Source organism: Chroicocephalus ridibundus, chromosome 15, assembly GCF_963924245.1.
Source record: "Chroicocephalus ridibundus chromosome 15, bChrRid1.1, whole genome shotgun sequence".
NCBI lineage: Eukaryota > Metazoa > Chordata > Aves > Charadriiformes > Laridae > Chroicocephalus > Chroicocephalus ridibundus.
This window is the reverse complement of record NC_086298.1, coordinates 8,338,499-8,366,184: the sequence shown is the minus strand read 5'-3', so window position 1 is coordinate 8,366,184 and position 27,686 is coordinate 8,338,499. Positions and strand designations below refer to the sequence as shown.

The 27,686-nt window shown below is 53.3% G+C and overlaps 1 protein-coding gene across 1 annotated transcript; it reads left to right on the top strand.

Moving 5' to 3' along the window:
* Positions 1-1,402: 1,402 nt before the first annotated feature.
* On the top strand, positions 1,403-27,686 carry ADGRD2 (adhesion G protein-coupled receptor D2). The gene is made up of 25 exons (XM_063353222.1): positions 1,403-1,470; positions 1,558-1,621; positions 2,348-2,578; positions 3,324-3,977; positions 4,621-4,719; positions 5,209-5,294; positions 5,680-5,961; positions 7,249-7,360; positions 7,757-7,891; positions 8,203-8,323; positions 9,146-9,251; positions 9,523-9,578; positions 10,334-10,460; positions 10,572-10,675; positions 11,346-11,448; positions 12,068-12,221; positions 12,991-13,124; positions 13,807-13,922; positions 15,279-15,399; positions 20,245-20,286; positions 20,486-20,539; positions 20,898-21,042; positions 21,569-21,627; positions 24,144-24,174; positions 27,651-27,686. The coding sequence occupies exons 1-25, from the start codon at positions 1,423-1,425 to the stop codon at positions 27,656-27,658; spliced, it is 3,192 nt and encodes a 1,063-aa protein (XP_063209292.1). The 5' UTR covers positions 1,403-1,422; the 3' UTR covers positions 27,659-27,686.

Here is a 27,686-nt window from a genome sequence, read left to right as displayed (position 1 = left end):
CAGCCCGGCCCAGCCCCTCCGCGCCCGCGGGAGCGGCCAGGCGGGCGCGGTGCGGGGAACGGCAGCGCCCGTGTGCGGGGCGGGGGAGCCGCCGAGCGGAGCGGGGCTGCGAGGGGCGAGGAGCCCGGCACGGAGGAGGCGAGGCGGCTGGGGGGGCTGCCGGGCGGCGGCGGGGCTGCGGGGGGCGCGGGGCGCGGAGCGGGGCGCGTTGTCCGTCGGGGGACGCCCGGCTCCCGCTGCCGGCTCTCGGGCTTGTCCCGGCAGCGGCTGCGCTGGACGTACCCCCTTCCCCGGGCTCCCCCAACGCCGTGAGACCCTGTCTGTTCTGCCGGGACCGGGGCGCGTCCTGTCCAGGTGTCCTGTGGCAGCATCTTCGGGGCCCTCCATGGAGAAGCGCTGACCTGCGGCTGCAGCTCGGGGGGCAGCGGGGGGTTGGCGGTGCCCGTCTGCCAGCACGGTGCTAGGCGCTGTGGGCAGATCCCCCAGCTCCCATCGCTCGCCCATCAGATGAGCGCAGGGACCAACATGCCGCTCCCCACGGCTTGGAGCATTTTTCTTTGGTTATAAAGTCGCTGCTGAACTTTGGCAAACTGTTTGAGAACATATTTAGAGTCAGGGCTTCAGAACCCACCTCCTGAGTCCCTTAGCAGCAAAGTGCTGAAGTGTGTGCTTTTGCTGTGCACACAGGAGAGCCCAGAGAGAGCAAAGAGATTACTCACAGCTGGCAGTGTCAGTGCCGAGAGACAGCGTCAGGGCTTGTTTGCACTGTAGGTCGCATTGCCAGTTTCCATGTTTGTATCTTTACATACCCTTTTCTACGAGTTTACTGGATTTTATAGGGCGGCGCGCTCAGGCTTCCCCTCCAGCGGAGCAGAGGTAATGTGGCGGGTGCTCGCCGGCAGTGCCCCGACACTGGGCACTCTCTGGGACGGCTCCATGGTACTGGGCTGTGTGTTCGGGCACTGCTCATGGAGCTGGATTTACTGGTCTGCGGGATCTGTTCTGGTGCTGTATTCCCGTGGGCTTTAAAAGAACCGTGAAAAGCTGCTTAACTGTTTAACGATGCAATTTATGATGGCTTTTTTATTTAGTTAGTGCAGATAAAGAGGCTCTGCCAACTTGCCTCTCTATTAATATTGTGCATCTGTATATGTTTTACGATGAATTATTCTGTATCCTGGAAACAAATGTTAAACTGAGACCTTGAGTTCTTTAAGAAGAACTGAGAATTATTTTGATAGGGTACTACCCAGGACAGGTACTTCAGAGAGAGTCATTTTCTCCTTTTTCATTCAAGACTTTCTGAAGAAAGCAGCCCTGGCTGGGAACTAGCTTTCTGCAGAATGCTTTTGTCTCTGCAGTGCATCTCTAGTAATGTTTTGTTTATTCTAGCAAAGGGTGAAAGCTTTCCAGCTGGTCAGCATGTTTAGGAGAGACTTGAGACCTGATTCTTGGTTCTTCAGCTTTCTGGTGAGTTTTACAGTAATTTTTATAATCTGAGTATTTGAGATAACATTAATGCTTTATATGAATGTTACAAAACATCCTCTCCAACAGGTCGGTAGTCTGTCCAGGAGTCTCTTTACCTTTGCAGCCCTTGCCAAGAATCAGACTTCTAAAGGTTAGTATTTTTATCAGTACTTCTATCTGTTTTTACAAGCAATATTCAGCAGAGAGAAACAGCGTGTAAAAAGATGTCTGGTGGCAGAAACAAAGGTAAAGAAACTTTTTCTGATACCCTGTTTTGTGCTTGAAATTATATTTGCATAGCTAGGTATTTGCTTGGCTAACTATGAAATTACTGTCTGACATCAGGTGAGTACTGCTCAGCTGCTCGTCGTTGTGCTGCTGTAACTGCGAACAAAACGGATTATTTTGTGCTTACAAATTGCATCGGCAAATGCAGAAGCTGGTGGGAACTGGGAAGTGGGGACGAAATGAGAAAATTTGCTTGCAAATAACTGCTTTGAACGAGCTACCCTGAGGGCAATCCCTGGGCATACCGCAGGGAGCTTTCTCTTCGGACCGAGCTGGGTTTCGCATGTCCCAGAGGATCATGCTCAGCACCAGCCTCCGCCAGCCATTCCGTTTGTGGGCAGACTCACCGCTGTCCTGCATTTTTGGTCCAATAGAGTCTGGACTTTTCCGTCCCACTGTGCCCACTGAGCATCCCGAGGGCTGGGTACAGAAACAAGCTTCCTACCATCAGCTCCTCCGGGGTGCACCAGGCAGTATTTGTAAGTGCCTGGGGCTGCGGCAGGAGACTGACCCTGTGGTGTATGTGGCACAAGAGTGGGTGGGAGAGGCTTTCTGTTTCTCCACACAGTGTGTGTCTTTCTTTCTCCAGGTTTTGCTCCTGTCACGATGGAGACCTCAAGACACATGTACGAATATGTGGCCACTGCTTTGGACTGGTGGCACGCAGACAGATCCTGTGAACAACGCTTTGCTCAGTTGCTTTTTGAACCCCAGGACAGTGAGCGAGGTTCCCTCGGCAAACTGCTGCAGTCCCACCACATCAGAGGTTCTGTCTGGCTAAACGAGAGGGACGGTGTCCTGCACAAACCAAAATGGAGACGTGAGTATAATTGGGCTTGGACTATTTGGAGACTGGTTCACTGCTGGATCTTTGTCATCCTGAAAAATTCATCTGACTGGAAAAGTTGCCACTCATTATCTATTGTCACTGTGGTAACACCTAGGACCTCTAGTCCCAAGCTGGGACTGGCAGCATGAACAACAGTGATCCCAGCACATCAGCTGGTCACTGTCAAGATTTTTTAATGCATTGCAAGAGAAAGGAGCTGCAAAGGGGCTCCTCTGCTCTGCCCTCCGGTATCATCTCCCATAAAGCCGGTCTGGCTTTGCCCAGCCTGGCCATTTGTGACCCGCGGGTCCTGCAGAGCAATGGCGTTAGAGACAGGACCAGGAGAAAGTGTGTTCCCCAGCAGCAAGGCACCGCATGGCAGATGCCTCAAAGGTCTTATTTGACTATGTTCTTGGTTGCTATAGCATGGGATGCTTGGGAACATGCTGTTCCTTCCATATTCATTGTTTGCAATCCTATTTGCTCAAAAACTAAGTTTCTGGAAATTACACTTGCTGAAATGACACAGCCTCAGCTTGCTTGCCTTCCTGACCCCTCCAGGGAGGGGCAAAGCAGAAGCCTTGCTGCATGCTCACAGGCTGTCCTTGCCTGCAGGGCCCACGAGTCCTTAGCTTGAGTAGGAGGCAGATGAAAACGATGGTCTCGTCCCAGTGGAAGGTGAGCAGGCTTTGGCCCATGCTTCTTCCTTTATGCTGGCTGAAATTTCTCCTTCTAGGGGACCACGTTGTACCAGTCCTGGTATTTGGAGACAAAACAGACACAAAATACGTGAAGGTGCTCTCTGACTTCCCAGCGCTGCCTGCTGTCACAGCCTGCGCCCACCTCCAGTGGGACACCAGGACCCAGGAGATTGCTACCATCTTCTCCTATGCTGTGCCGGCTTTTATTAACGAGTTCCAGCTCCGTGGCTTTGTCGACGAGGAAGACTTTGTTCGATTTGCTCTCATAGTCCACGGGCACCATTCCCCATACCTGCCTGTGTTCCGTGCTGATGGACAGTGGCATCACTTCTGCGTGACCTGGCAGCAGGAAAATGGGACCTGGGCCATCTATGCCGATGGTAAAAGGAGGGCGTCTGCCAGCGGTTTGTGTGCTGTGGGGCCATCTGCCCCACAGGCCATCTACGGTCAGGGGACTTTCATAATTGGGCAGGATCAAGATTCCCTGGGGGGCACCTTCAGGGAGAAAGAGTCCTTCAGTGGGAACATCACCGACTTGCACATCTGGCAGAAAGTCCTCGGCGCGGAGCAGATTGAGAAGGTTCGGTCGTGCTGGGTGGTAGAGCAAGACCTTGTATTTGGGTGGAGCTCAAAAGCTCTGGAGGTTGAAAGCACCGTTCAGGAGGTGACCGCACGGTTTCTTTGCCCAGGTAGGTCTCATTCCCCTCTCTGCTTCCGCTCTCTCCTGCAATGGGGGGTCAGAACGCAGGGATGGTCCGAGAAGCCAGTCCTGTCCTTAGAGAGGGAATTTGGTGCAGTTTGTAGAATGATGCTTCGCCTCCGGGAAGGAAAGCAGAAGCACATTCAGAGCTGGGCTGGGTGGTTTACAAATCATTGGATTAAGGACAGTCTTCACTAAACCCTGGGTCATTGGGGACCCCTGCAATGACCCTGGCAAAGACAGCTCTTCAGATGTCCTGAGCTAATTACGGGCTTTCTCTTCTACGGAGAGAAAGGGCTTACTTGTCAGCGCTGCTGCTTCCTGGGTTTGCACACCCGGTGCTTCGGCGCTGTGCTGCGGGGGGGTTCGGTCTCTCAGCCAGACTGGTGTGACATCACTGATAGATCACGAACTCAGGATCTGGCACTGCCACCTCCTCTGGGTTCCTTCTGGAAAGGATTTACCCGGCGGGTCGGGAGCAGTTTCTGAGCCCGGTCTGGGGCTGCTGGAGGAGCAGTCGGCAGCTTTTGTCTTCATCGGGGTTTGTGGATTGCTTGCAGGAAACATGGTGCCTGCAGGGGATGGCGTGTCTCTGGGGGACCTGGGCCTTCTGTTTGTGTGTGTTTCCACAGGGCCTGTTGAGGAATGCCGAGTTTTTGAAGTTGGCAGCAGTGGATTCAGTTACGCATCTTGTTTGCAGTCTTTGCCTTTTATCTGTCGCTACAGAAAGGGTACAGCATCTGTTATTTATTTATTCATTACTTCCACGGCATTCACTCCTGGAGGTCCTAGCTAGGATGATGGCCAGTGTTGGGGAGGCCTCGTGTCCGCTCTGAAGAGATCGCATGCAAAACCTGCTGTAGCTCTGACTTTGCTTCGGTTGCATGCTCTCTGACAGGTTATTTCGCTGTTCTCCAGTTAAGCAGTGGTTGTACGTGTTACATGGCTTCTGGATGCAATGCTGTAGAGTGCCTCCAGCCCAGGCATCTGCAGACTCATTGGCCAGGGGAACATGGGGAGGAGGCAGAAAACAAGTGTTAGACTGTCTTTCCAGATGGGATCTTGTACTAGAAATAAAATACAGCTGTGAAGTCTCCTTGTCCCAACTGTCCTACAAACTTACCCACCATCTGAGGACTGTTCCCCAGGCTTTGAACGTGGCATGTGTTAACCATGCTGCTAGACACCATGCAATGGTTATGCTTTTGCTTTATTCTCAGATGCATACTGGCAACTGAAAAAAGCTCAGCTGGAAACCAGCCATTCGCTTGTTGGCCGAGTGAACACACTTGCGGAGAGGACTGTGGTGAGTCCTGCAGCCCCAGCAGAGGCAGCTGACGCTGGGAGCAGGCAGGAGCTGTTGGGTTGGACTTGCTGGCACCTACTGGTGTTTGAGGTCACTTTGCCAGCAGGTACACCTGTGGCCTTTTCTGAGCTGCTGTTGAAACATGTGACCAATACAGCTGTAACTCACACTATGATAAAACAAGCAAAATGTTGCTTCAGGTTGACTCGGCTCACTGAGGTTGAGAGGCTGGACAAAAGAGTTCAAAATGTCAAGGCAGATCCTCCCCTAAGACATGCCTGGTTGGCCAGGCAAGTGTCCTCACCCCAGTGAGGATGTGCAGGGCATTGCCAAGGCATAGCTGATCAGGGCTCTGCACTGAACTAAAACATCTTTTCCATGGCAGATTCCTGAGAACCTCTTCACAAGTGGTGTCCAAGACATGAACCTCTCTGTTGCTCTTGGTGCTCTTGATGTCTTGACAACTGTTCTGAGGGAAGCAGAGACACCCGTGCTGGAGTCGTCTGACCTCCTTGCGGTGCTTCAATTACTAAAGCAAGTTTCTGATGTGGAAGTCCAGGAGGGAGAGGATCTGGAGATGTTGGAGCAGTTGGGCCAGTATTATGTGGAAGTGATGGAGTTAATCTTGGAAGAGCAGAATATTGAAACATGGTCATCAGTCAGCCAGGTAACAGTGTCACCGGCAGTCTGGCCGCTGTGGGCCACATCTGTTCATCTTGTGTGTGCAGCTCCTTGTCCTGCTGTATGACCACAGGCTGAGGACCTGTCCTTGCATGGTCACATTTAGCCTTTCTGGCCATATTCTGGAGCTTGTGAAACTGCTGCAAGCATGGGCATGGGGCCTCTTTGTCAGTTCGCATAAGGGCCAGCTATCTTACCGTCACCTCATTTGTTGGAGGTGCAAACAAGTGCAGTCAAATGGTGCCTTCCAGTGGTTGTCTCAGCTCCCTTCAAGCTTCTCCACTTTGTCAGCCTGGATTTACAGGACTTGCACACAGTTTGCAGATTCCCAGTGCTTTGTAGATTCTTTGCTCCCACATCCTGCTGTCTCTGGCAGGGCAATGCCCTTCGCTTTATAGTTTGTTGTATTTTCCGTGGGTGGGCTGCCAAGGAGCTATCTGTCATCAGCCCCCACACTGTTCAAAACACCGCCAGGCTTTGTGTGAGGGATTTCAATCATCCCACCCCCGTTAGGATTTTCTCCATTAGCTCCTTCCCTTCTCATATGGGTCCTTTGTGTCTGTTGTACGGTCTGCACTCTCCACCTGTCTCTGGGAAATGTGTGACAGCGTCTGGCCTGGCCAGTGCTCCAGGAACCAAGCCAGGGACCTCCAGAGATGAAAGGATGCTGAATAGTTCAGTTTACCTCATCGCTTAGAGTTGCTTAGGTCTCCGTGGCCACAATTACTCACAGCTTCTCGATAGTGGCATAAAACCAGCTCTGGCACAGTGTAGCTGGTGCAGCAGATGTATCTGCTGCAGGAGAAAGGGTTTGGGTTTGTGTACTGCAGGGGTGGCACTTGTGGTGCCCAGCACACGCAGGACCTTGAGTAATGGGGCCAGTCACCACTACCCTTCCAGCAATAGAGTCTCTTTCTGGGTGAAACCCTTTCCAGGAAGAGAGGATCGTTGTTCTACAGCTTTGCAAAAGTCAGAAGTCAGGTCTAAAAAACTCCATTCTTTCCAGAAGCTTGTTTAGTTGTTTATTTCCATGCTGTTTTAATGACTTTTTATAGAGACCAGCAAGTTTCCCTCATTGCCAGTCTTGTCTCCGTTGCTGGAGGAACTGGGAACATACTTCATTGAAGAAATCAAAGAAAAGTGAAACAAAAGCCTTGAGTCCCAACTTCTCTTTTTCTGCCAAGGACCAAGCATTTAAGAGAACTTGTGAGCTGTGGGAAGTGTGAGCTGGTGGTGCAGGTGCTGATTTCCTTTGCTCTGTCTGTGTTTGCAGGTTATCAGAGGGCCCATGGCTGTTGTTGAGCTCTGTGACAGAATGGTGTCACACTTAGCCCCACTGCTGACCGCAGGGAGGACAAAGATCACGATCCAGCATGGGAATGTTGGTGAGTGGCACTGGCAGAGCTTGGGGAGGGCATCTCACTGGGACCCACCTTAGTCGTCCCGTCTGCTTCCCAGTCCAAGTCCACTGCTGGCACCCCTCCTTCTCTGGCTCATCTCTTGCTAACCCTATGGTCTTGTCCCCGTTTCCTTCGTGCCCAAGTGTCACAGTGTGGCAGACGTCTCCCACACTGTGGACTGTAGAAGGATTGTAAGAAACCTTTGGGCGCAGGAGACAAACTGAGCCCAGATGCACATGGTTTGCACTGAAAGAGATCTGACTGCTGCTGCTGCTGTGGGTCTTGGCTGGGCTTCTAATATCCTTGTGGTACCTTGCTGTAGCAGTAGCTCTGGAGGAAGGCTGAACCCTGGTTCAGTACCTGATTTTACCGCTTCCACAGGGATGGAGGTCAGGAAGCTGGACATGAGCGGGCAGGAGCTGAGCAGCGAGGCGTACCTGGTCCAGAGCCCTGAGAAAGACAGACACGACCTCATTGAAGTTCCCGCAGAAGAAATGCAAAGACTGAAAGCCAGAGGTAGGTTGTGACGCCTGTGCTTCCCTGGGTCCCCCCGTGGCACTTCTGCAGCATCTTCCTTAACAAGCAGGAGCTCTTTACCCCACACACATGCAGTCTGTGGAAGCGTGGGGAGGAGATGCCCGTGGTGAAAGGGAGATGGGCTGCGGGGGAGAGATTATCTACAGCCTCTCTACAGGCACAGTTTGGAGCTGTGGGTGCCCTGGACCCCCAGTATCCCACCCCCAGATTGGGGCAGCGGTGCTGGAGCAGGGGCTGCTCAGAGCTGCCCTGTGTGTTGGCGCCCATCCCGCAATGCTCTCTCTGCCCAGGTCTCCGCGGAGTCATGGTGAAAAACATGTGGTTCGGCTACAGCTCCCTGCAGCGCTGCCTGTCCGGCGCTGGCAGCAGCGCTGTCTTCCAGGACGCGGCTGCCTCGGATGGAGGACAGAAGTGAGTGAAACAGAAACACCCCTGCAGCCCAGGGCTGCCCTCTTGGCACCGCAGGAGAAATTGTTTCCAAGTCTGCGTTGAGTCTCTCAATGCCTCTGTTTCGGGGTCACCTCCACCCTGCTCCATCCCATCCCGTTTGTCCTTGTCCCTGCTTTCTCCAATATGCCTGTGGAGACAGGACAATGGAAAGGTGCTCCCGGGGCAGTGCTTTGTGGAGGCAGAGGCTCTTGGCACACCTCGGCCTGAGCTGTGCGGTGGGGCTGCCCGTGTGCCGCGGTGCACCGCAGTGTCTCTTCTGCGTGCCTCTGCTTCCCCGGAGGGTACCTGGGGCGGGCTGGGGCCAGAGCTCAGGGCAGCTGCAGGGTCCCCTCCGGCTGGGGCCGGGGCTGCTGGAGCCGGGGTGCGCTTGTGGATGGGGCTGTCAGAGCGGGGCCCATGTGGATGGGGCTGTCAGAGCGGGGCGGGAGGCAGCACCCAGCTCCCGGGGAGCTGTGAACACTAGGTGGGGATGGCAGCCTGCGCAGCCCGGCACACGCCGCTCCTTCCTTCGCCAGGCCTTTGGCTGGGCCATGGCGCTGCTCGGCTGCCAACCGCTCGGGATGCTCCAGTGCCTGGTCTGTGCGGTCACCCCCTGCAGTCATGGTGGGAGTGGTGGTGTTTTCTATTTGCCAGGTAATCTGAGGTACTTTCTGCCCTGTGCCTTCGCTGGTGGCACTGAAGCACTCCAGGAGTGGCTCCGGATCTCTCCGGCTGTCTTGTATAATGTGAGATCCTGTTTTCTGGTGGTTCCTGCACCTGTGAGCAGCATGCTTTCCCTGGCAGGTACCTGAGCACCACGGTGGGCACTGCTGTCATCTCATCCACTCTGCTCAGTGACTACCAGGAGATCAGCACGTCCGTGCGCTACCACCTGCAGCACCGCGTCCAGGTACCCCCAGACGTGGCCGTACTCCCCAGCTGCCCGCCCCAGCAGCATCGTGCAGCCTGGCCCCAAGGCTGTGCCCGGCCTTGGCCCAAGGCCCCTGGAGCTCTGGGACTTAGGGGTGTCCTGTGCCCAGGTCTCACGCCTTGACTCCTGTTTCCCCAGGGAGGTGTTTGTCCTGTGCTGACAGACCTCGTTGCAGCCGAGTGACCTGCATCAGTCCACATACAGTGTGTGCATGGCTGTGTAATCTCTTCTTCTCCCTCTCTGCCTGCAGGAACTGCCCAATAAGCTGCTGGGGCCCATCTGTGCCTTCTGGAACTTCAGCCTCAGGTGCCTTGTTTTCATTTGGGTCTCCAGATTTATGAGTTTTTACTTCCACTGGAAAACCAAACATAACAACATAAATGTAATGGTAAGGTTAGGGATCTAATTCTTTGCCTGCTTGCCTGCTGGCATCCTCTATCTGCTGGAATAGAGCACTCTCCTGGGAAGATTTCCTTTGGAAAAGTCACTCACAAGCAAATGACCTTTAATGAGGCATATACAACTAAAATGGAAAGCCCTAGTTAATTATGATTGTTGTCCGCAACAAAGGAGGGTTGGTCCAAGATATATAGCCCAACAGACATGCAGGACTGCCAGCCCCATAAATACTGCTTGGCATTGAGATGTGTTTTTGCTGAATGTCACTGCAGTGGGAACACTGAGACTGTGATACATTATGGATTGGTGCAAGTGCAAAAGTGCATTCAAGTGCAAAAAAACTCCAGAGTCCCAGTCTTGTAACTGGCATGGATCGGCTTGGGGAAGGTGGGAAGAGGGTGTTTTTGGACGCAGCTGGTTATTGCACCAACAGTTCCACTAGCCCTGCTCTGAATTTGATCTTCCCTTAATCTCAGCAAATCTGCTGAGATGCAGGATGAGCCAAAGGGAAGCCCATGTGAAGACCTGTCTCTGGTATCCTCTTCTACCTCCTTTCAACTTTGCTGCTTCTGGGAGAATGAAATTCTCTTAACGCCTTGGCTTTCTGTTGAAGTGGATGGTAATTTCCATATGTTTTCTCTGTTTTTTTTGCTGTGTGTTAGCCCAGATGCTGGTGGGATGTGGTCCACAGCCGGCTGCTCTGTGGTGACGTCTTTCCTGGACTCCACTGCCTGTGTTTGCAACCACACCACGAATTTTGCTGTCCTGCTGCAGGTGTACGAGATGCAGGTCAGGGAGGAGCCTTTCTCTGCCGCTCTGTGGGGTGGATGCCAGGACTGCAAGCAGTCTGTGGCTAATTGGTGGGGGTTTGTCTCTTCTGTTCTTTCATGGTTGGAGCAGAGGACCACCAAGGAGGAGCTCACGCTGCAGACCTTGACTTTTATTGGATGTGGAGTTTCCTTCTGCGCCTTGATAGTTACCTTCATTTTATTCGTGGTGGTTGGGTAAGAAAAGTCCAGACACTTGTAGCCTTCTCTGCATTTTTCGTTCGATATTTTGCTTCAGAACAAGTGCCCAGACAAGGCCTCCTTTGCCAGTGCGGGGTGATGCGGGTGCGCGGGGAGGGGCTGGGGGCTGCACTGGTGGTCGGTAGCAGGGGGAGGGAGGGGAGCGGCTGCCGTTGGCTTGGGAGGGGGTGCCGTGCTGGTTGTTTCTGGGCAGGTGTTTGTGTGAGCTCTGCACACACATGAGTGTCCCTGGGAAGACTTTTATCAATGATTAAACTAATAATGTTTACCATAAAAGCTGCTCTGCTAGAGTTAATTTTTATAAAATAAATGGAGCAAAGACTATGTCTGCAAGTGCCAACCCTCCTGTGTCACTTGGCAAGCAGAGAGATCTGCCTTGTGAGCACAGCAGTGGCTCCTCCGCCTCATCCTCGCTGGTCCATGGAGCCCTGGCCACGGTCTGCGCAGCCGTGCCCAGGCACGTCCCCAGCACCAGGTGCTTGCCCAGCAGGGCAGCCCCTTGCCTCTTCGGACTGTCGTCTCTGCAGTGAGTAGCAGAGAGATCGCAGGTCACCCAGGCAGGTCTGCACAGCCCAGCAAGGACTAGTAAGAACCTGTGCACCCTTTCATTTGGCTGCAGCTGAGGGCTTCCTCTCTCCGTCCTCAGTGTGCCCAAGAGTGAACGAATGACCGTGCACAAGAACCTGATCTTTGCGTTAGCTGCCGCAGAAGCTCTGCTCATGTTCAGTGAATTGGCCAAGGCCAACCAGGTAAGTTGTCTCACCACAAAGTGTCCTGTGTGGCCAGCAGGACCAGGCTGACTCAAGCATTATCGTCAGAGCAAACAACAGAAGTGTAATCCCTTTTATTAATGTTTCATTAATTACCTGTAACTTGCATCTAGGAAGGAATCGTGTCTCTGTGTCTGGAGATATGCATATATGCATTGTGCAGTCTGTCAGGAAAATTCACCCTTTTTCTGACAGTATGTTTCTGACAAAAAAAATCCTTCAGGAAATGTAAGTATTTATAAAACAGCAACATACAGTTCTGTCCCCTTCTGTGTCCTCTTCATACCCCGGGGCTGGATCAAGCATCTCTGAGATGAGAGAGCTGCAAGGGAAGTCCAAGAATGGCAGGAAAAGATGCTTATCTGTTCCCTCTTCTGTGGTTTGAGGTGGTCACACAGATGAAATGAATGTGAGCTGCAACAGTTGGGCTAGTCATGTGCTGCAATTTTAAGAACTCTTCCTGGAGCTTGTGGATGTTTAAATACATTTTTGCACATTCTGCAGAATAATTTGCAGGTTACGCTCCTGACCACACACGCTCAGAAGCTCCCGGAGGACTCCTCCTCCTGAAACAGCGTGTGATTTCTCTTCTCTCCAGGTGCTGTGTTTCACGGTCACTGCCTGCCTTCATCTCTTCTTCATGGCAGCCTTTTCCTGGATGCTGGTAGAGGGGCTTCTCCTGTGGAGCAAAGTGGTAGCAGTCAACATGAGTGAAGACAGGAGAATGAAGTTCTACTACGTGACAGGCTGGGGTATCTACACGCTCAGAAAAATGTGTCCATTTCTTTCTCTAGCAAAAGTTTCAATAGGAGAGATTCCAGAGTGTTTGGTTTGATTCAGTATGTGAGTCGGGTACCACTGCTCTGCAGAGGCTTTCGTACCTTCACGTGTCCATTGCCGGTCTTAGAATATAAGTTAAAAAGCATTTCTGTTATTTTTCTAAAACCAAGAGTTCAATACAAAAAAAATGAAGAAGAAAGTTTATGGTAAGTTCTTGTTCTTGGAGAGCGTTACTACAGCCTGACAGTAATCAAAATATAAACAGGATCCGGACTAAGCACCCTTTATTCTGAGCGAACCCTTTAGGGACATGGAACTCGTTTGAATAAGCTGAATTTCGTATCAAAGAGGAGCCTCCTCAGGTCAGTGCTCCTTGCAAAACACACGCCTAGTTGGACGTCGGACAACCGGTTCAAATATTTGGGATTGTTTTATGTCTATGATTGCCCATTTTGTTAAAAAAGCAATCTGAGGAGTAAATTGCTTTGGTCAGGACTCAGGACTTGGAATGCTTTATACCTAGGAGAGTGATGCTGACAGCGTATAAATCTGCTCTTGTAGAGCCGGGAGAGATTTCGGCTGCAGTAAATTGATGTTACTCATGGGGTTTCAGAGGCTAAGCCAGCTCACGCTGGAGCGTGTGTGGTTAGGGGGGGTTGGAAGCAATTTTCTCGAGCACGGCTGGCCTGTGTGGGTCATCTCTGCTTTTCCTGGGCTTTAATTTGTGCTTTTCTTCTGCAGGCCTTCCCGTTGTTATCGTGGGCGTGACCCTTGCAACTTCCTTTAACAAGTATGTGGCAGACAACCATTGCTGGCTGAACATTCAGACCAACGTCATCTGGGCCTTTGTTGGGCCCGTTCTCTTCATCCTGGCAGTAAGTGCCAAAACCTGCCAGGAAAGCGCGATTCCTTCGTGCCCGGTTTTAGGAAGGCGATGCAGAGTCGGGGGGGTCAGCACTTCTCTAGCTCAGGGACTTGCTCGCAGGGCTCGTTGTGCCTGCTGCTTTTAGAGGATTTTGTTATGCTTTGTGCAGACTTTCACAACGCAAATAATGTCTTTAACCAAAGCAGCTTTTTTAGAGAAAAAAGTGCTTTAAGAAAATTTTGCTGACCAGTTCTTGTGTTGGCTGTCAAATTGGGAATGTAGATAAATGTGTAGATTGACCGTGACGTTGCCTTAGCTAAAGGTCTGATTGTAATACGGGAACATCTATGTCCTTGACGTAGTATCAGTGTCATTAGACAACACGGTAGCAGGAAAAGGTGCAATGTTTAAGGGATATAGAGTAGACACTTAGCAGAGAATACATTCTGTAGGAGAAGTTTTGAGATAAGTTTTATAGATGTCATACTTGTGTGGATAGCTCTATGGGGTACTTTATTCACTGCTTTCTCAGGAATGATATCTTTCTCCCCAAGTCCTGGCAGTTACTGAGTTCCTGCTGCTTTTAGAGGAGAATTTTTGTTTAGAGGAGAATTTTGTAGAGCAGAAGAGCCTCATGCCAGTGGAGCTGAGGTTACAGAAGGTGACTGGGTCCAATGGCTCTTCTCTGACAGGTGAACACCTTTGTGCTCTTCCGCGTGGTGATGGTGACTGTGTCCAGTGCTCGCAGGAGATCAAAGATGCTGACGCCCAACAGCAGCCTGGAGAACCAGATTGGAGTTCAGATATGGTGAGCAGGGAAGGGTTTCCCCAGCCGTGCTCTGAGTATGAAATGGTGGAATTACTGTTGAGCCGAGAGTCTTTGCGTTGGCGAAGTGAAAGACCGTGAGTTGGGAGAGTGTCAGGGCAGAAAGGATTTTCTCCTGCAGGGTAACGGTGTATCACCCAAAGGCAGCCTGTCTGCTCTGACATCTGTACCGCTGAGAAGCCCAGCCAGCACTTTCAGCCTGGGCAACCCGGTGCTGGACTCCCACATCTGCACTCTCGCTCCTAATTCTCACCACTTTGGGACAGGAGACCCTTGGCAACGTCTGCTGAAATCAAAGCAGAAGAGGCTCCTCTCTTATTCGCAGTTTGAAGGGCTCATAACTGAATTTGTCTCCCACCCGTCCCATCCTTAGCACTTGCATGTGCCCCTCGGCGGGATGCCGGCTGTAGAGAGTACTGGGGTTTGGGCTGTTTGCCATTATAAAAAGTACGAGTTTGGAACTTGGTGGATTGACAGTAACGCTGGTGGGGATTTCATGCATGGGGAAGGAGGGGCGGTGTGGACTTCTGTAATCAGTCGATATAGAGAGACCTCTAAAAAACTGCTGCTTGAGTCATTACTTTATCACCCTCTGTGATTCTTTATTGTTGTTAGCTGGCGCCGGATACCCCTGCTAGACACGCATTGTTCCTCTGTATCATAAATAAATTTTCCCAAATTTACAGAAGCGCAAAGATAGGGCATTGCTGGAGGGCAGGGTGACATCTATATGCTAATAAAACAAATACAGAAGCCCTCCTTGTGGCAGCAATTGGGGGGAAAATAGCTGTTTTCTCATGGCTAATGACGTCAGAGCTCCCTTCTTGCTAACTCTCAGTGATAAATAAAGAGCAGGGCTGGCACACTGGGGGCTGGGAGGTGAAATGTTTGGATTTTCCCCTCTTAACTAATTTTGTTTGCAAAGGAATTTGTTCCTTGGCTACCATCTTGGGTGCCTCTTGCTGGACACGCTGTCTGAAAGGCACTTGCTGGGGGAGGCGATCTGCCTCCAGCATGGAGGTGAGGGAAGTTTCTTCTGCAAGACACAGGCCAAGGTGCTCCTAAACCCCTGGAGCTCTTTCCAGGGCTTTTCCGCTCAGTGCTCCATAACCTAGCGCAGATGCCCCAGGCAGATCATGGCAAGACCCTGGGCAGGGGTTGCAGAGCCAGGAAGGGTGTTTGGCAGGCTGGGGTGCTTTGCCTGGACTCCCTGGGCTCAGGGACATGGGACACGACAGGGACCCCCATGGGGAGCTGGGGGCTGGGGGGTGGGTGCCAGTGCTTAGTGTTTCAGCTTTGAAATGTGCCCAGGTGACTCTGAGCTCGTCTTCCTGACAGGGCCACAGCCAAGCCTGTCCTGGTGCTGCTGCCCGTGCTGGGGCTGACCTGGGTCTGCGGGGTCCTCGTCCACCTCAGTGTCATTTGGGCCTATGTCTTCATCGTGCTGAACTCCCTCCAGGTGAGTCCTGTACCAGGTGGATCCTCACAGCACAGCCAAGCAGGCATCTGCGTTTCTTGTGCTTCAGTGTCCTCTACCTGTCCTAATAGTTGGGGACATTTGTCAGCTCTGAAGCCCAGCCCAGCTTTCCCAGCGCTGTTTTGTCTGGGAAAACGGAGTTCATTCATACTCGCAAGATATGAAATACAGCCCTGGAGACCTGGTTCATCTAATGGCCCTTCAGCACCAGTCTCTGGAGTGTCTTACACAGCTTTCCAGTTCAAATCTTGTTTCTCATGTTAGATTTTCTAACATTAGCATGGTTTCAAAACGACACTTGCAAACTGACGTGCTTGTAGGGAACCTCATTAGAGTTCTGATTTGGTCATTTAATGGGTAATTAAAATGGTAACTGTCCAGTTTAATGGGGCAGGCATCCCAGCTGCTATGCGAGCCTCCTTCCTACAGGGTAGGGATGGGCCGCGTGTGCCAGCACCACTGTCAGAACGGGGCTCTTCACAGAGAGCATCTCAAAGGTCACGTCCAGCCATAGTGTGCTTGATGGCTGCTCAGATGGTGTGTTCTAGGATGAGTGGTTCATCTGGTTCATGTTCAGACGTACGTAGAGGTTGTGGCCCAAGAGCTGTACAGGCAGAACCACCACACCTTTGCCTGGAAGTCAGCATTATTGCAGGCAGATGGGAGAAGAATTAAGAATCAAGGACTGAAAATCTTTACCCCTGAAATCCATATTGTCTGCAGCCATGCAGCTGCTCCCCAGGGATGCTCCCAGTGCCCGGTGAGAGCTGCACTGGAATCTGGTGGGATGCAGGGGTGTTAGGTGGGACTGATTGCATTGTGGGCTGGTGATCAGAGCCTCGCACGGGGAGGCTGGAAGTGTGTGTGCTCTTCCTAGCTCTGACTTGCGAGACCTTGGGTGAGTCCTGTCATCTCCTTCAGCCTCTTTAGGTAGCATCATCTGGCTACATTTTGAAGGCTGTTTACTTGTCTTGGTGTCTTCCAGGGCCATGGCTGTGACTACCATACTTCAGAGTCACGTTGTTAATATTTTAGTGTGAACAGGGATCTCTATAGGGCAGAAAGTGACCCTGGTGTTTAAAGCAATACTTAATATTTGCTTCTAAGTTTACTGACTTCATCAAGAGTTTAACCAGCCTGTATGTGGTTAAGACAGCAAAGCGAATTGTATTAGTCACAGCAGCCAGGAGCGCTCAGTTCTGCACTGAGGTAGGACTGTTCCCAGGACCTCGGGATATCTGAAACTCAGGGACACATGGTGACAAAAAGTCCCAGAACATGTGCTCGCCACCTGCGATTCAAAGCGTCAGCTCCCTTGTTGGCAGAAGCTTTCCAAACCTGGAGAGAAAGCAGCTGTAGATGGAGCTAGAGAAGCGCTGAACGCCACTGTGCTGTCATGGCAGCAGGGACCAGCCAAGGCGGGCGGTGGGGGTCTCTGCGGGCAGCTCCTGGCAGCAGGGACCTGGCCAGGAGGAACAGGCAGGGGCTCAGTCCAGCCCCTGGGATCACTCAGACTATGCCAGGTGACGCCTGCGGGTACCCACACACACACTCAGGATAGCGCCCGCGGGCACCCGCACACTCGGTCCTGTCCCTTTGCACTCGCCATCCACAGATACATTTTTCAGAGTCCCTCGCCCAGTGCGTGAGGACAAATCCTACTCCAGGGCATCCAAGTCAAAAGAGCAACTGGGTACTACCCTCCAAACCATTGGGGTCCAAAGAGTTCTCTACCCCTATCTCCCTTTTTTCTTTGGATTCAACAGAAATTGGCTCCTGCTGTAGCTTTCGCTTACGGAGCAGCGGAGTGCACAGTGCTTCCCTCTGGCACACTTGGCCGGTTTCAGCGTAGCATTGGCCCAGCTCTCCAAGGGTGAAGTGCAGGCGTTATCACCACGTGCACACGATGGGTGGTTGCTCCAGGGATGTTCTGGCTGTGGCTGGCGCGGGTCCAGCGGCCGGGTGCTGCTCACGCACATCCGTCGGCTCTCAGATGGGGATGTTCCAAGGCCAGACAAGGGACGCCTCTCCACATCTCTGCTATTAGGGATATCAGAAGGGTGGCAGGAGGCCCGTCCTAACTGTAATTAAATATAGCATCAGTTCTCCTTGCCTCCTCATGCCATGCTTAAGTTATTGAGCAGAAGAGAACTCCAGGCTCACTGCTGTGATGAGGTGAACAGAGCTGAGACCAGCACCAGCTTCTTTTCATTCACAGAAAAAAAAAAAAACATTTCTCAGCTTGGGTGAACTCTGTCAACATCAGCAGAGAGGCAGATCAGAGCCCAGCATCCCAGCACCCGCATTGCTTCAGCGTTGTAAAAACACAAGCATGCATATCACACCAGAGGGGTCCTGCTGAGGATCTCGGGCTTGGGTAGCCATCAGGAGAGCTGCTTTCCAGTAGCATTCAGGGCTGCTCTTCCTTCTGCAACCCGGCACTGGCAAGGGAAATCCCAGGCCAAGTTCCCTGTTCAGTGACTGCCAGTACCCCTTGACTGTGGGTGGCCAATGTGTCCAGCCTGTGTCCTCCACGGCTCAGGCAGCCTCCATTCATCGCTGATGCCAGCAGAGGGGCTGTGGGATGCTGGCCATAGTAACATGGATGCTGGGCATATAAGTTTCTTGAGAGACAAGGAATAACTCCTGAAATTAATAAACATGTCCTCTGGATGATACATCTCCTGAGACTCCCTCTCACAAACAACGAGAATGTACACCTTGGGTGAGATAGGAGCTGAGGTGCTTGCTGGGTCAGGATTTGTTTCCTTCCCTTGCTTTCTGAGTTATTGCTGCTTTTGTTTTTATTCTTTCTCCTAAAGCTCAGCAGGAGCCGTGGCTGTTGCATGGACAGACAGTGAGGGTTTGCCCGTGACTGTGCTGTGCTTGTTTGCCTCTGTCCCTTCATGTCCACGTTCAGGTCAATTTGCAGATTGCCCCAGAGAAGGAGGGCTGGTGGGGAGCTGTGGAGCTGAGAGAAAGCAGGGACAAAGCTGGGCCATTCCAGCCCCTTCGCTGACTGTCTTATGGATCGCCTTGGAATTTCCTTTAAGGCCAGCGTGCTGCTTCATGCGCGAGTCTTGTGCAGGAAAGTTTTGCTGCTGTGGTTGTTTGTTTGTTTGACTGCTTTCTGTTTATCTGCGGAAACCGAAGCCTGTCTTCAAGGTTACTCTGTGCGTCGACACCAAACATGACAACTCCTTCTCCAGCCAGGCAGCACAGGAATTCAGCCGAGTGATGGAGAAGCAACGCGGAGCCATGCTGTGCCGGAGGTGGCTGTGGTGGCGGCAGCGCCTTCCCTCCAGCCCAGCATTTCAGAGGGAGCAGGACCGACACCCTGCCAAGCCCCCAGTGGTGGGTGGAGGTGTCAAGAAACGGTGTAGGTAGAACCTGCCGGCTTCATTTGGACTTGGAGAGCTGGAAGGATGGTCCTGAGGCTGGCTCAGGGCAGGGACTTACAGAGCCACTCGTGGGTCTCCGGTGAGAGGGGAGCAGGAGACGGCACTGCTCCCAGCCCGGGGGTGCGGAGCGCAGCGGGACGTGGTTGCTGGACAGAGGGACACCAGGCAGGAGCATCCATCCCGCTCTGCGGGCCCCGGCATGTGCTGTGCTGTCGCCTGTGGCCACCCAGCGCTTACCCTACCGTGGGTGGGGAGCTGCTGGGACCGGGGCATTGCGGGCCCTGCCGGGAGAAGATGGCACGCGGGCAGGAGCACAGGCGAGAGCGCAGGCAGGATCACAGGCAGCAATGGGCTCCTCCAGAGCAGCAGTCCCGCTTCCGCCCGCCGCTGCAGCTGGGCCTCCTCTCCTTCCTCGCTCTCCTCCCAGCCGACCCCCCTCCCCGCACTCATCCAGAATGATTATTTCAAGGAAGACCTGCCTTGGCAGCCCGGCCAGAAATCTGGTCTGGGGGAGTGACCAGCATTGCTGGCTGAAGGACAGGTCATGGCACGGCGCCAGGGTACTGCTACCATTACGCCTGCCAAGAGCTCGCAGATGAAGAGCAAGGCTCATTGAAGACAAGACGGATTACTTTTCTTGCTGCGGCTGATTTATCTAGCTGCGATAACAAACACCCCACAGATATAACATAAATCTGGTGGACCAGATAGGGCTGCCTTAAGGCCAAAATCGTTGGTCTGGAGCTGTAATTAGCCCCAGGCAGTGGCCTCCAGGCCGACGGGAAGGGTTGTCCAGATTGGGGCTGAGCAAAGCCTCTGGGTCCATACCCCACTAGATTTGGGTCAGAGGGTCTTGTTAACGCTGTCGTCTGTCACTGCATGGGACAGAGGAACTGCTCCTGGTATCACACTGCATTTGGTCTGCGGGAGGCTGGCAAAAGCCCCGCCCAGGGTCAATCCTCGGTGGGAAGGGAGGTCTGCTTCCCGGATTTCAGTTCACATGGAAATTCGTTCCTGGTGGTTTCTGTTTCTGAGGTCTGAAGGAGGTGTTTCCTGGGGGATTTTGCACGCACGAGTGAATGGGAGTGTGGGAGAGCTTCGTCTCAGGAAGCCAAGTGCCCAGTGAGAGATGCCCACGCACCCCAAATGACATGGGGGGAGACGAGAAGGAGGAGGGACTGGGGCAGGGACCAGCTCTCCTTTGGAATCTCTGTGAAGAGCCTGGTCTCAAGTGTCATTTTAAGGAAGGTCCTTCCTGCCCAGCTGTCCCCGGCTGTGCCGTGCCCACCATCTGTGCCCCTTCCCCTTAGCCCGGGCCCTCACCCATTGTAATGTTCATCTCCTCCATCACACTCATTTCCTCCCATGCCAAGCGGCACAAACCAGCCGTGTATCTCTAACCCTTCCTGTGCTCTCTCCTTTCCAGGGCCTGTACATATTCCTGGTCTATGCAATCTATAACAGTGAGGTAAGAGATGCCCCTGGCTTGGGGCTCAGTCACTCGTCACAGCGACTCTTTGTTAGCAGTCAGGGGGTAGCTGGGGTTGTAGTAGGTGCAAAAGGCAGCGTAGCCCCGACTGTGCTTCTGGGACAGCGGTTGCGTTTTCTCCATGACTTGCTCTGCTTGAGCTGCTGTGGCCTCCTCTAATGTCCTTCCTCTGCTCCAGGTGAGGAATGCCATCCAGAGGATGAAGGACAAGAAGAAAGCACTCTCATTCACAGTAAGTCACAAGGAAGCCCTGCTGCCCCCTTCGTTCATCATGCATCCACCAGAGGAGGGCCCTAGATGTACATTTAGACTCCTTTGAGGAGATGATGTTGGAAAGAAGTCTTATTTTTCTCATCTTATGTAGGGAGTGTGGCAGAGGCTGTCTCCCTTCTTTGCAGTCCTGTCGGGCAGCACGGACCCAAAGATAATCTCCCCTGATCAGGCAGCAGCCTGCTGTACCCGGCTGGGACGGGAGTCAAAGTCCCAGGGGCTGCAAGGCAGATGAAATCAGTCTTTAAAGTTGGACCTGGATCTAGCAAAGACTCAAGTTGCAATTTTCACTGTCCTGTGGCTCTTCCCTGTCATCACAGAACTGCTCTCATCCCATCAACTACTTATCAAGTCCAAGAAACACGACCTCTTGGGAGACAGGGAAACCGAGTCCCTCTGCAGCTGAGAGTGCCTTCTCGAGCCCTGTGCAGAAAGACCCTCCAGTGAAGAACATCACCAACAAAGGTAAAAAGGGTTGCCATTGCTGTTGGCCCAGGCTGTGCCATGAGACCACAGTAAAATGTGGTGAAATTACTCATTTGCTTGCCGTGCCTCTGTGAGCACTTGGGGTCTGGTGCTGCAAATGCAGCACGGGATGAAGGATTCCCAGGGAAGGCAGGGACCGTGATGTGGATCTCAGAGGGATGAGGTTCATGCCTGCGGGCTGGCTGGGTGTGGGCATGCGGGGTCTCATCACCGTGTTATGCAGCATTGCATTCTCTTGAGGCAAGAATCCATGTTTGTTTCTTAAAATTAATTTTCTGGAGAAGGGGAGGCAAAGGTGGCAATAGGAAAATAGGGGGTTTAGCTTCTAGGAAAAAGGTGTTGCATGCTCCAGCCAGTTTGTGGGTGCAATTATGCAGGTAACCTGTTTGGTCCTTTTGCTCCAGTGGGAGATACTTAGGGGAGACACAAAGCACCAAGTTCTTGGTAAAGCATGAATATTTCTACTCTCTAGTCTCCAAACTCATAGTGATGCTTCATCCCCTAGGAAATTTTGGAGCCAAAATTCCCATGGGGATTTCATCAATTATGTCACCTGAGAGACCGGTATGTAATTGTCTTCTGTTATTTTTCCACCTTCACCCATACACAGAGCATAGTCGTTACATAGGAATGGTGCCTGATGGTTCCAGCGAGGGGCTGGGATGGAGGACACCTGGTAGTGTTACCAGCTGTGGCACAAAGTCAGTGTTTCATGTTGAGCAAGTGTCAGAAGCTGCCCGACCCTTCTGCCCTGTGCGCAGACTGAGGGTGACGCTGACCCCCTCTGTCCCGCGGTGTTACAGAGGTTGCTGAGTGTTGGTGAGGAACCAGGCAGTGCATTAGCACAGCATCAGTGCTCTCCTCCTGGGGGCTGGTCCAGACACACGGCCTGCCTGTCAAAACCGAGGAGGTTTTCATACACATCCTGAAGACTTTGGTTCGTTAAGATATGTACTCATTATCAGCAGCGTATTGATTTAAGTCATTTAAATCATTTGAGATGTATGTTTTCACGCCCATAGTGGCCACTCCTCATAGTCAAGCCAGATGCAATGGAGTGTTTGCTCCTTCTGCAGGAGCAGAGGATGGAGAGCAGGGTGGGCTGGTGGGCAGGAGCTCCTGGCCAGTGGCCTGACTTGGCTGCACTAAGGGCAGGGCTTGGCTCAGGAGGCGATTGCTGGAGCTGGGGCTGGGGCAGGCAGCAGAGGAGAACAGGGGAGAGAGCGTGTTCCGGGGGCAGGAGATGGGGAGGACCCTGAATGGCCGATTTCCAAGGCGAGAGCTCACCCCTGAGCCCATGGGGAACCAGCGCCGCTGCTGCGCCGGGAGGTGACTGTAGCAGGAGCATACATGGACAGAAGGAGCAGTGAACTTGGGCCAGGCAGGGATCGAGGCAGGAGACTTCCCCAGGGACAGCAGATGAGAGCGGGCAGCAGGGGCTTGCTGTCCCCGTGGAGGGCGAGCCGCGTCCCCCCCCGGGAGGGCACGTTGTGCTGTCTTCGGGAGTGTGATGTCGAGCTCAGCGAGGTAGGGCCTAAAGCAGGGAACAATTCAAATTTGACTGCTCTGATCCAACTTCCATCTCCCACTATTGAAATGATCATCAGTCCTTGTGCACTTGACATACAAGTGCTGTAATTTCCTCAGAATAAAATCCAATGCTACTTTCATATGAGTCTCTCGCTGAAGGATCTCTCTCTCCCTCTCTAATATTTATCCTTTGAAAACCTGTGTCACATAGACAGCTCTTATTTATCCAATAGATAATACTTCTATAGCTGGCATATCGTTTTGAAGCCACTCAATAAAATCCATATTTTCATCTCTCATGATTTATATTGTGGTTAATGCCGTTCCTCCCCTCGTGCTGAGCGCCCATCAGGATTCAGTCGCAGGTGATGCTTTTCTCAGCCAGCCAGCTGCTGGCTGTGTAAACTGGGACCAGGGCTAAGCCCCTGGCACAGATACGAGACGTGGGCCAAAGGGATTAGCCCAGGGGCCTGAGCTTCCTGAGGCAGGGAGCATTAGGAGGCGGCAGATCCCCTAAATGCCAAGGCCGTGGCATTTCCTAGCAGGCAAAGACAGAAAGCGCTTTCCTCCGTGTGAGGGTCACCGAGGGCTTTGCTGTGTCTTTGCTGCTTAAACATTGCATTTTTAATATACGTGTTTCCTTTCAAATTAACGTGGATGCAGCAAAAGGCGAGGCTGCTGCCGGTGCCTGCCTGGGGCTGGGGGCTCAGCAGGGCTGTGCCGTGACGGCGTGGGGGTCCCACGGCATCGGTGCCGAGGGCTGCGGGGAGTTTCCATCCCGGCCCCATCTTCACAGCAGAGGTGGTCGGCGCAGCTGAGCGCCGCTGGAGAGGTGCTGCTTTCCCTGCTCCTTCCTTACACAAGTCAGTGCTGTTTTTCCTGCTCCCTGGCTAAATGAGTCATGGCACTCGCCGGAGGAGCGGGGAATTAAGAATGTCACTGGCAGCTGCACAATAGTTTGGATGAAGAGAAGATGCTACTTAAAAACGTTTGAAAACACTTAAAATGACAAAACACTGAGTGAGTGAAGATACAGACACAGACGAGATGTTCTTTGTATTTCAGCTTTTTTAAATGTTGTTTGGTGATATTTATTGCTGCTGGGCTGGGAGCAGGAATTTCACACCTCACAGAGTATTAACCATCGCGTAAGCACAGGGTGCGGGCATGTGCGTGCTCTTTCCACCACAGCGAGGGGGGAGAAAGTTCTCTTTCCTCTTCTCCTGGATTTTCCTGGGGTCTCCAGCACGGTGTCCAGCCTGCTGGATCACCCCGGGGCTGGAGGGGTCCTGGAGGTGGGGTGCGGAGCTGGGCACAGCTCACCACACCGGCACTGCTGAGAGGTGCAGTGTGTCCAGGGACACCCTGCGAGGTGCCATCCCTCGGGGACAGGGATGAAGGCTCCGGTTCCCGGCCTGTGTGGTGACTCAGTGGCAGGGAGCTGGGTGCTGGGGGAGCCCTGCTGGCCCCAGGGAGGGTGCTGGGGGGTTGCCAGCAGTGAAGCAGTCAGACCTGTACCTTCTCCTAACAAATGTTCTCCCCTCTTTCAGGCTGTAGAGCTGACAGCGTTCAAATCCTCAGGTAACTTTTGCCTACATTGTTTTCTTTAATTTTTGTTACTGGTGATACTGGTTTCTGTGGTTGCATGGTGGAGTGCTGCCCAGAGGGCAGGTAAATTTTGCTCAGGCTTTAGGAAGCATTTTACTTCCAAACTGCCCTGGTGGGTGCAGTCCTGGCCAGGCTGTTGGGAGATCTGTGTCCCCCTGAACAGATTGAGGGGGGTATGAAGCCCCGGCAGCTCTGCCTGCGCTGCCTCCCCCCGGCAGCTCTGGTGGCTCAGCCAAGGGTGCCCATCTCTCAGCACCCACCTGGCTTCTCCCCATCTCTCTGCACCGTTCATGTCTGCAGGTCACTGCATGCCGGCTCCCTGGGCCCCTCGGTGACCGCGCAGCTGCAGGTCGCACCCTTGGTGGGCAGCAGAGGGACAGTGGGTACCTGCCGGTAGCCGATGCTGAGCGCTCTGCCCTGCACCCTGCGGGGTGCAGCAGGCACCGGCACACCCCGGTGCTTGGCAAGACCCGGGCTGCTTTCAGGGGTGGCAGCAGCTCTTTGCCACCGCGGGGTATTTTAAACCAGCAGCTGCCGCAGAAAGCGCTGGTGGGTGTTGGAAGTGCCTTGCTCCCCAAGGAGGGCAGACAGGGAAGGTGGGGTGTTCCGACGGGGCTGGATTTATGAGCTTAAAAGCAGCCATTTAGCTGCTTCTGTTTCAGGTTGTAGAAAGGCCAATGTCACCATGGAGGTGGGTAGAATTAAAACCAGAAATCCCTCCTAAGCCCCAGACCTCTGCTCAACTGCAGTGCTGGGGGGAGGCCGGCCAGGAGCCCCCTGCTCCTGCCCCTGACTTTGGGCAAGCACCAGCTCCGCCGGATACAGGTGTAGAAAATTTAGCGTTATTTTTTTTGCCAAGCACTGCTGAGTACCCCCAGCACTCTCAGTGCAGTCTCTGGATGGGGCCGCTCAAGCAGACAGTGCAGTGAAGAAGCACTAGGGATGGCTTGATATTATTTTTTCTGCATTGTTACATTTTCTTTTGTCAAAGGAAGTAGTGCATTAGCAGGTTTCTGATTTTGCTCCACATCAAGTGTCTAAACAGGGCATGCTTAGACTATTTTCGAGACGATGCCACCCAGAAGCATCGCAGCTTGCCTCCCCACAGTGGACACATGAGCAAGGCAGAAACGGTGGCATCCAGGAGTAAATGTGCTGCGGCATTTCAGGCGTAGGATGGGGTCCCAGAGACAGCGAGACCTACACCCACCACGTGCATCTGTGCCCTGTCCCCCCACACTCTCACCCTAACATGCTCCTGCATATATTAATCTAGCCACATGTGTAATTAAACTCCAGCTGTGCAAAGAGGCGGGTTGTTTAGTTTGGTTTTGTTTTCTCAGGTAAGCCCTCAGTATATTTTTAAAAGCTGGGGTCTGCCCAGAGGACGGTCTCTGCGTCACGCGCCAGCTGAGGCCGAAGGGCGGTGGGAGCAGCGGGGGGTGCAGGGCAGCGCGGTGCACGGCCACCCTCTCCGCTAGCACCGAGAGTGGCTCCTCGCGCGCCCCGGGGCGAGGGAGCCCTTGCTTGGGCAGTCCTTCAGCCTGGGGTGAACGAGAAGATCTCCTTGAACCAGAAGAGCACTCCTCTGCACACTTGTGTACGTGCAAGCCGGTGTGCGCACCGCGCTGGTGCCGGCTACGCTGCGCTGCTCCGAGGCGCCGGGCTCAAAGACAAGTGCTTCCAGCCATTAAAAAAAAAAAAAAGAAAAAGTCAGTAATGCCCAGCTGGAGCAATGCCTGGAAGGCCCCAGGGCAGCTCAGCGTTGCACAGGCTCCTGTCTTCACAGCTTGTTCAGCAGAGCAAAATGCTGTGTAGCTCCTGGGAATAGCAGCTGCCAGGGGAAGCAAGCCATAAACCTGTGTGCGTGGTGATGAACGAGAGACAAATCATTCCAGCAGACTCCGCTTCCCTTCTTCTGTTTGTTTTCTTCCCAAATAGTTCACTGAAGGGACATATTTTGCCCCAAGTATCATTATTTGAGGATTTCCAGGCAGCTCTAATGAAAACTGCAGTGGTGCCAGTGGCGGGCTCGCGGGAGCTCGTGCAGAGCCAGGGTTTGCCCACCTGCCCCACAGGGAGAGCTGGGGGGGAGCGGGGGGCAGGGGAGTGCTGGGCCCTGGGCACCGGAGGGAGACTCAGGGCTAAACTGACTGCTCGCCATCTCCCTGGGAAGCTGTGCTGGGTCTGGGGTGGGACCCACCTCTCCCCGGCTCCCGCGGGATCTGTGGGCATCGCGCTGGCTCCAAGAGGCAGCCGGTGGGTCCGTGGGGGAAGACGGGACGGGCTCCCAGCGGTGCCCTAACACCTGGGAGGATGAGGGCAGATAAAATGCAGGTAAACACCAGGCTGGTTTCAGAACAAGAGAAATGAGGAGTTCTGCAGCACGGCTGTGGCCGGGAGGCAGGCATGGGCTCCCTCCCCACCCCCAATATTGGGGCTCCCCCCGCAAGGACTCGATTCCCTCCTCGAGGCCGCACATTTCGGCAGTAATGAGCTCCAGCCCGGCTGTACAAAGCTGCACGCTGCAGCGAGCGCGCTGCCCAGATTCATTACACCCTTTATGTAAGCAGGGGATGGCCGGCGGGGGGGGGGGTTCACATATTTGCACAAACAATAAGTACCATCTTCCTTGTCTTGGCAAACAAGAGCTCCAAGAGGCCTCCACATCCTCCATCTCTTCAAGTGATGGCTGCTTTGTTTCCCCACGATAATTTCATTATTCTGTTTGAATACATTTATATGTTGCTAAGCCACACATAGCAACATGGATCTTGTCTCCATGGCCCAGCCTTTCTGTGATCAATATTGAGTAATTCTGCAACTCTCGCCACACCGCGTTAAATAAGATTGGTTTTAAAACAATAAGGAAATTATGGGTCTTTGGGATTCAAAGCCAGGAAAGCACCTGAGTGTCGTGGGCTCCCCGTGCCAGCCCCGCCAGGCTGCCCTGCGGTGGGATTGCCGCTGCCATCTGTGCCACCGTCCTTCCCGACGGGCAGAGGTACCTTATGCCCCGAGGGAAGGAGGTGCAGCCCGTGCGACATCGGTGCTCTCTGCCATGATAGCGCTGGTATTTTCATTAAATCCCATTTAAACCTCATTCTTCAGCGCTCTCAGAGCTTGGCGCTCTGCATGGTGGGCTGATTACGGAGCAGGGGAAGAAGAGGTTTCTCCTTACAGCCACGGCCCCATGCGCGGAGGCTGCTTTGGCTCCGTGCCGTAAGGACGGTATTTCAGAGACTCCTAAAGGGGCAGGGGTGGCCGTGGGATGGCAAAGCCGCACCAGTGAACAGCAGGGATGGCTGTTCTCCATCCTACGTGCTCTGTCCTGTGGCAGGTTTGGGCTGCATTTTCTTCCAGCGTGCTGTAGGACCCCCACCGCTGCCCCAGACCCCTGCCCTCCCCTCCCTGCCGGCGCAACTCACACCGTCTCTCTTTTGCTTTAGGTTTCTGAGAAGTTTCTGGGTGACGGGCCCACACCG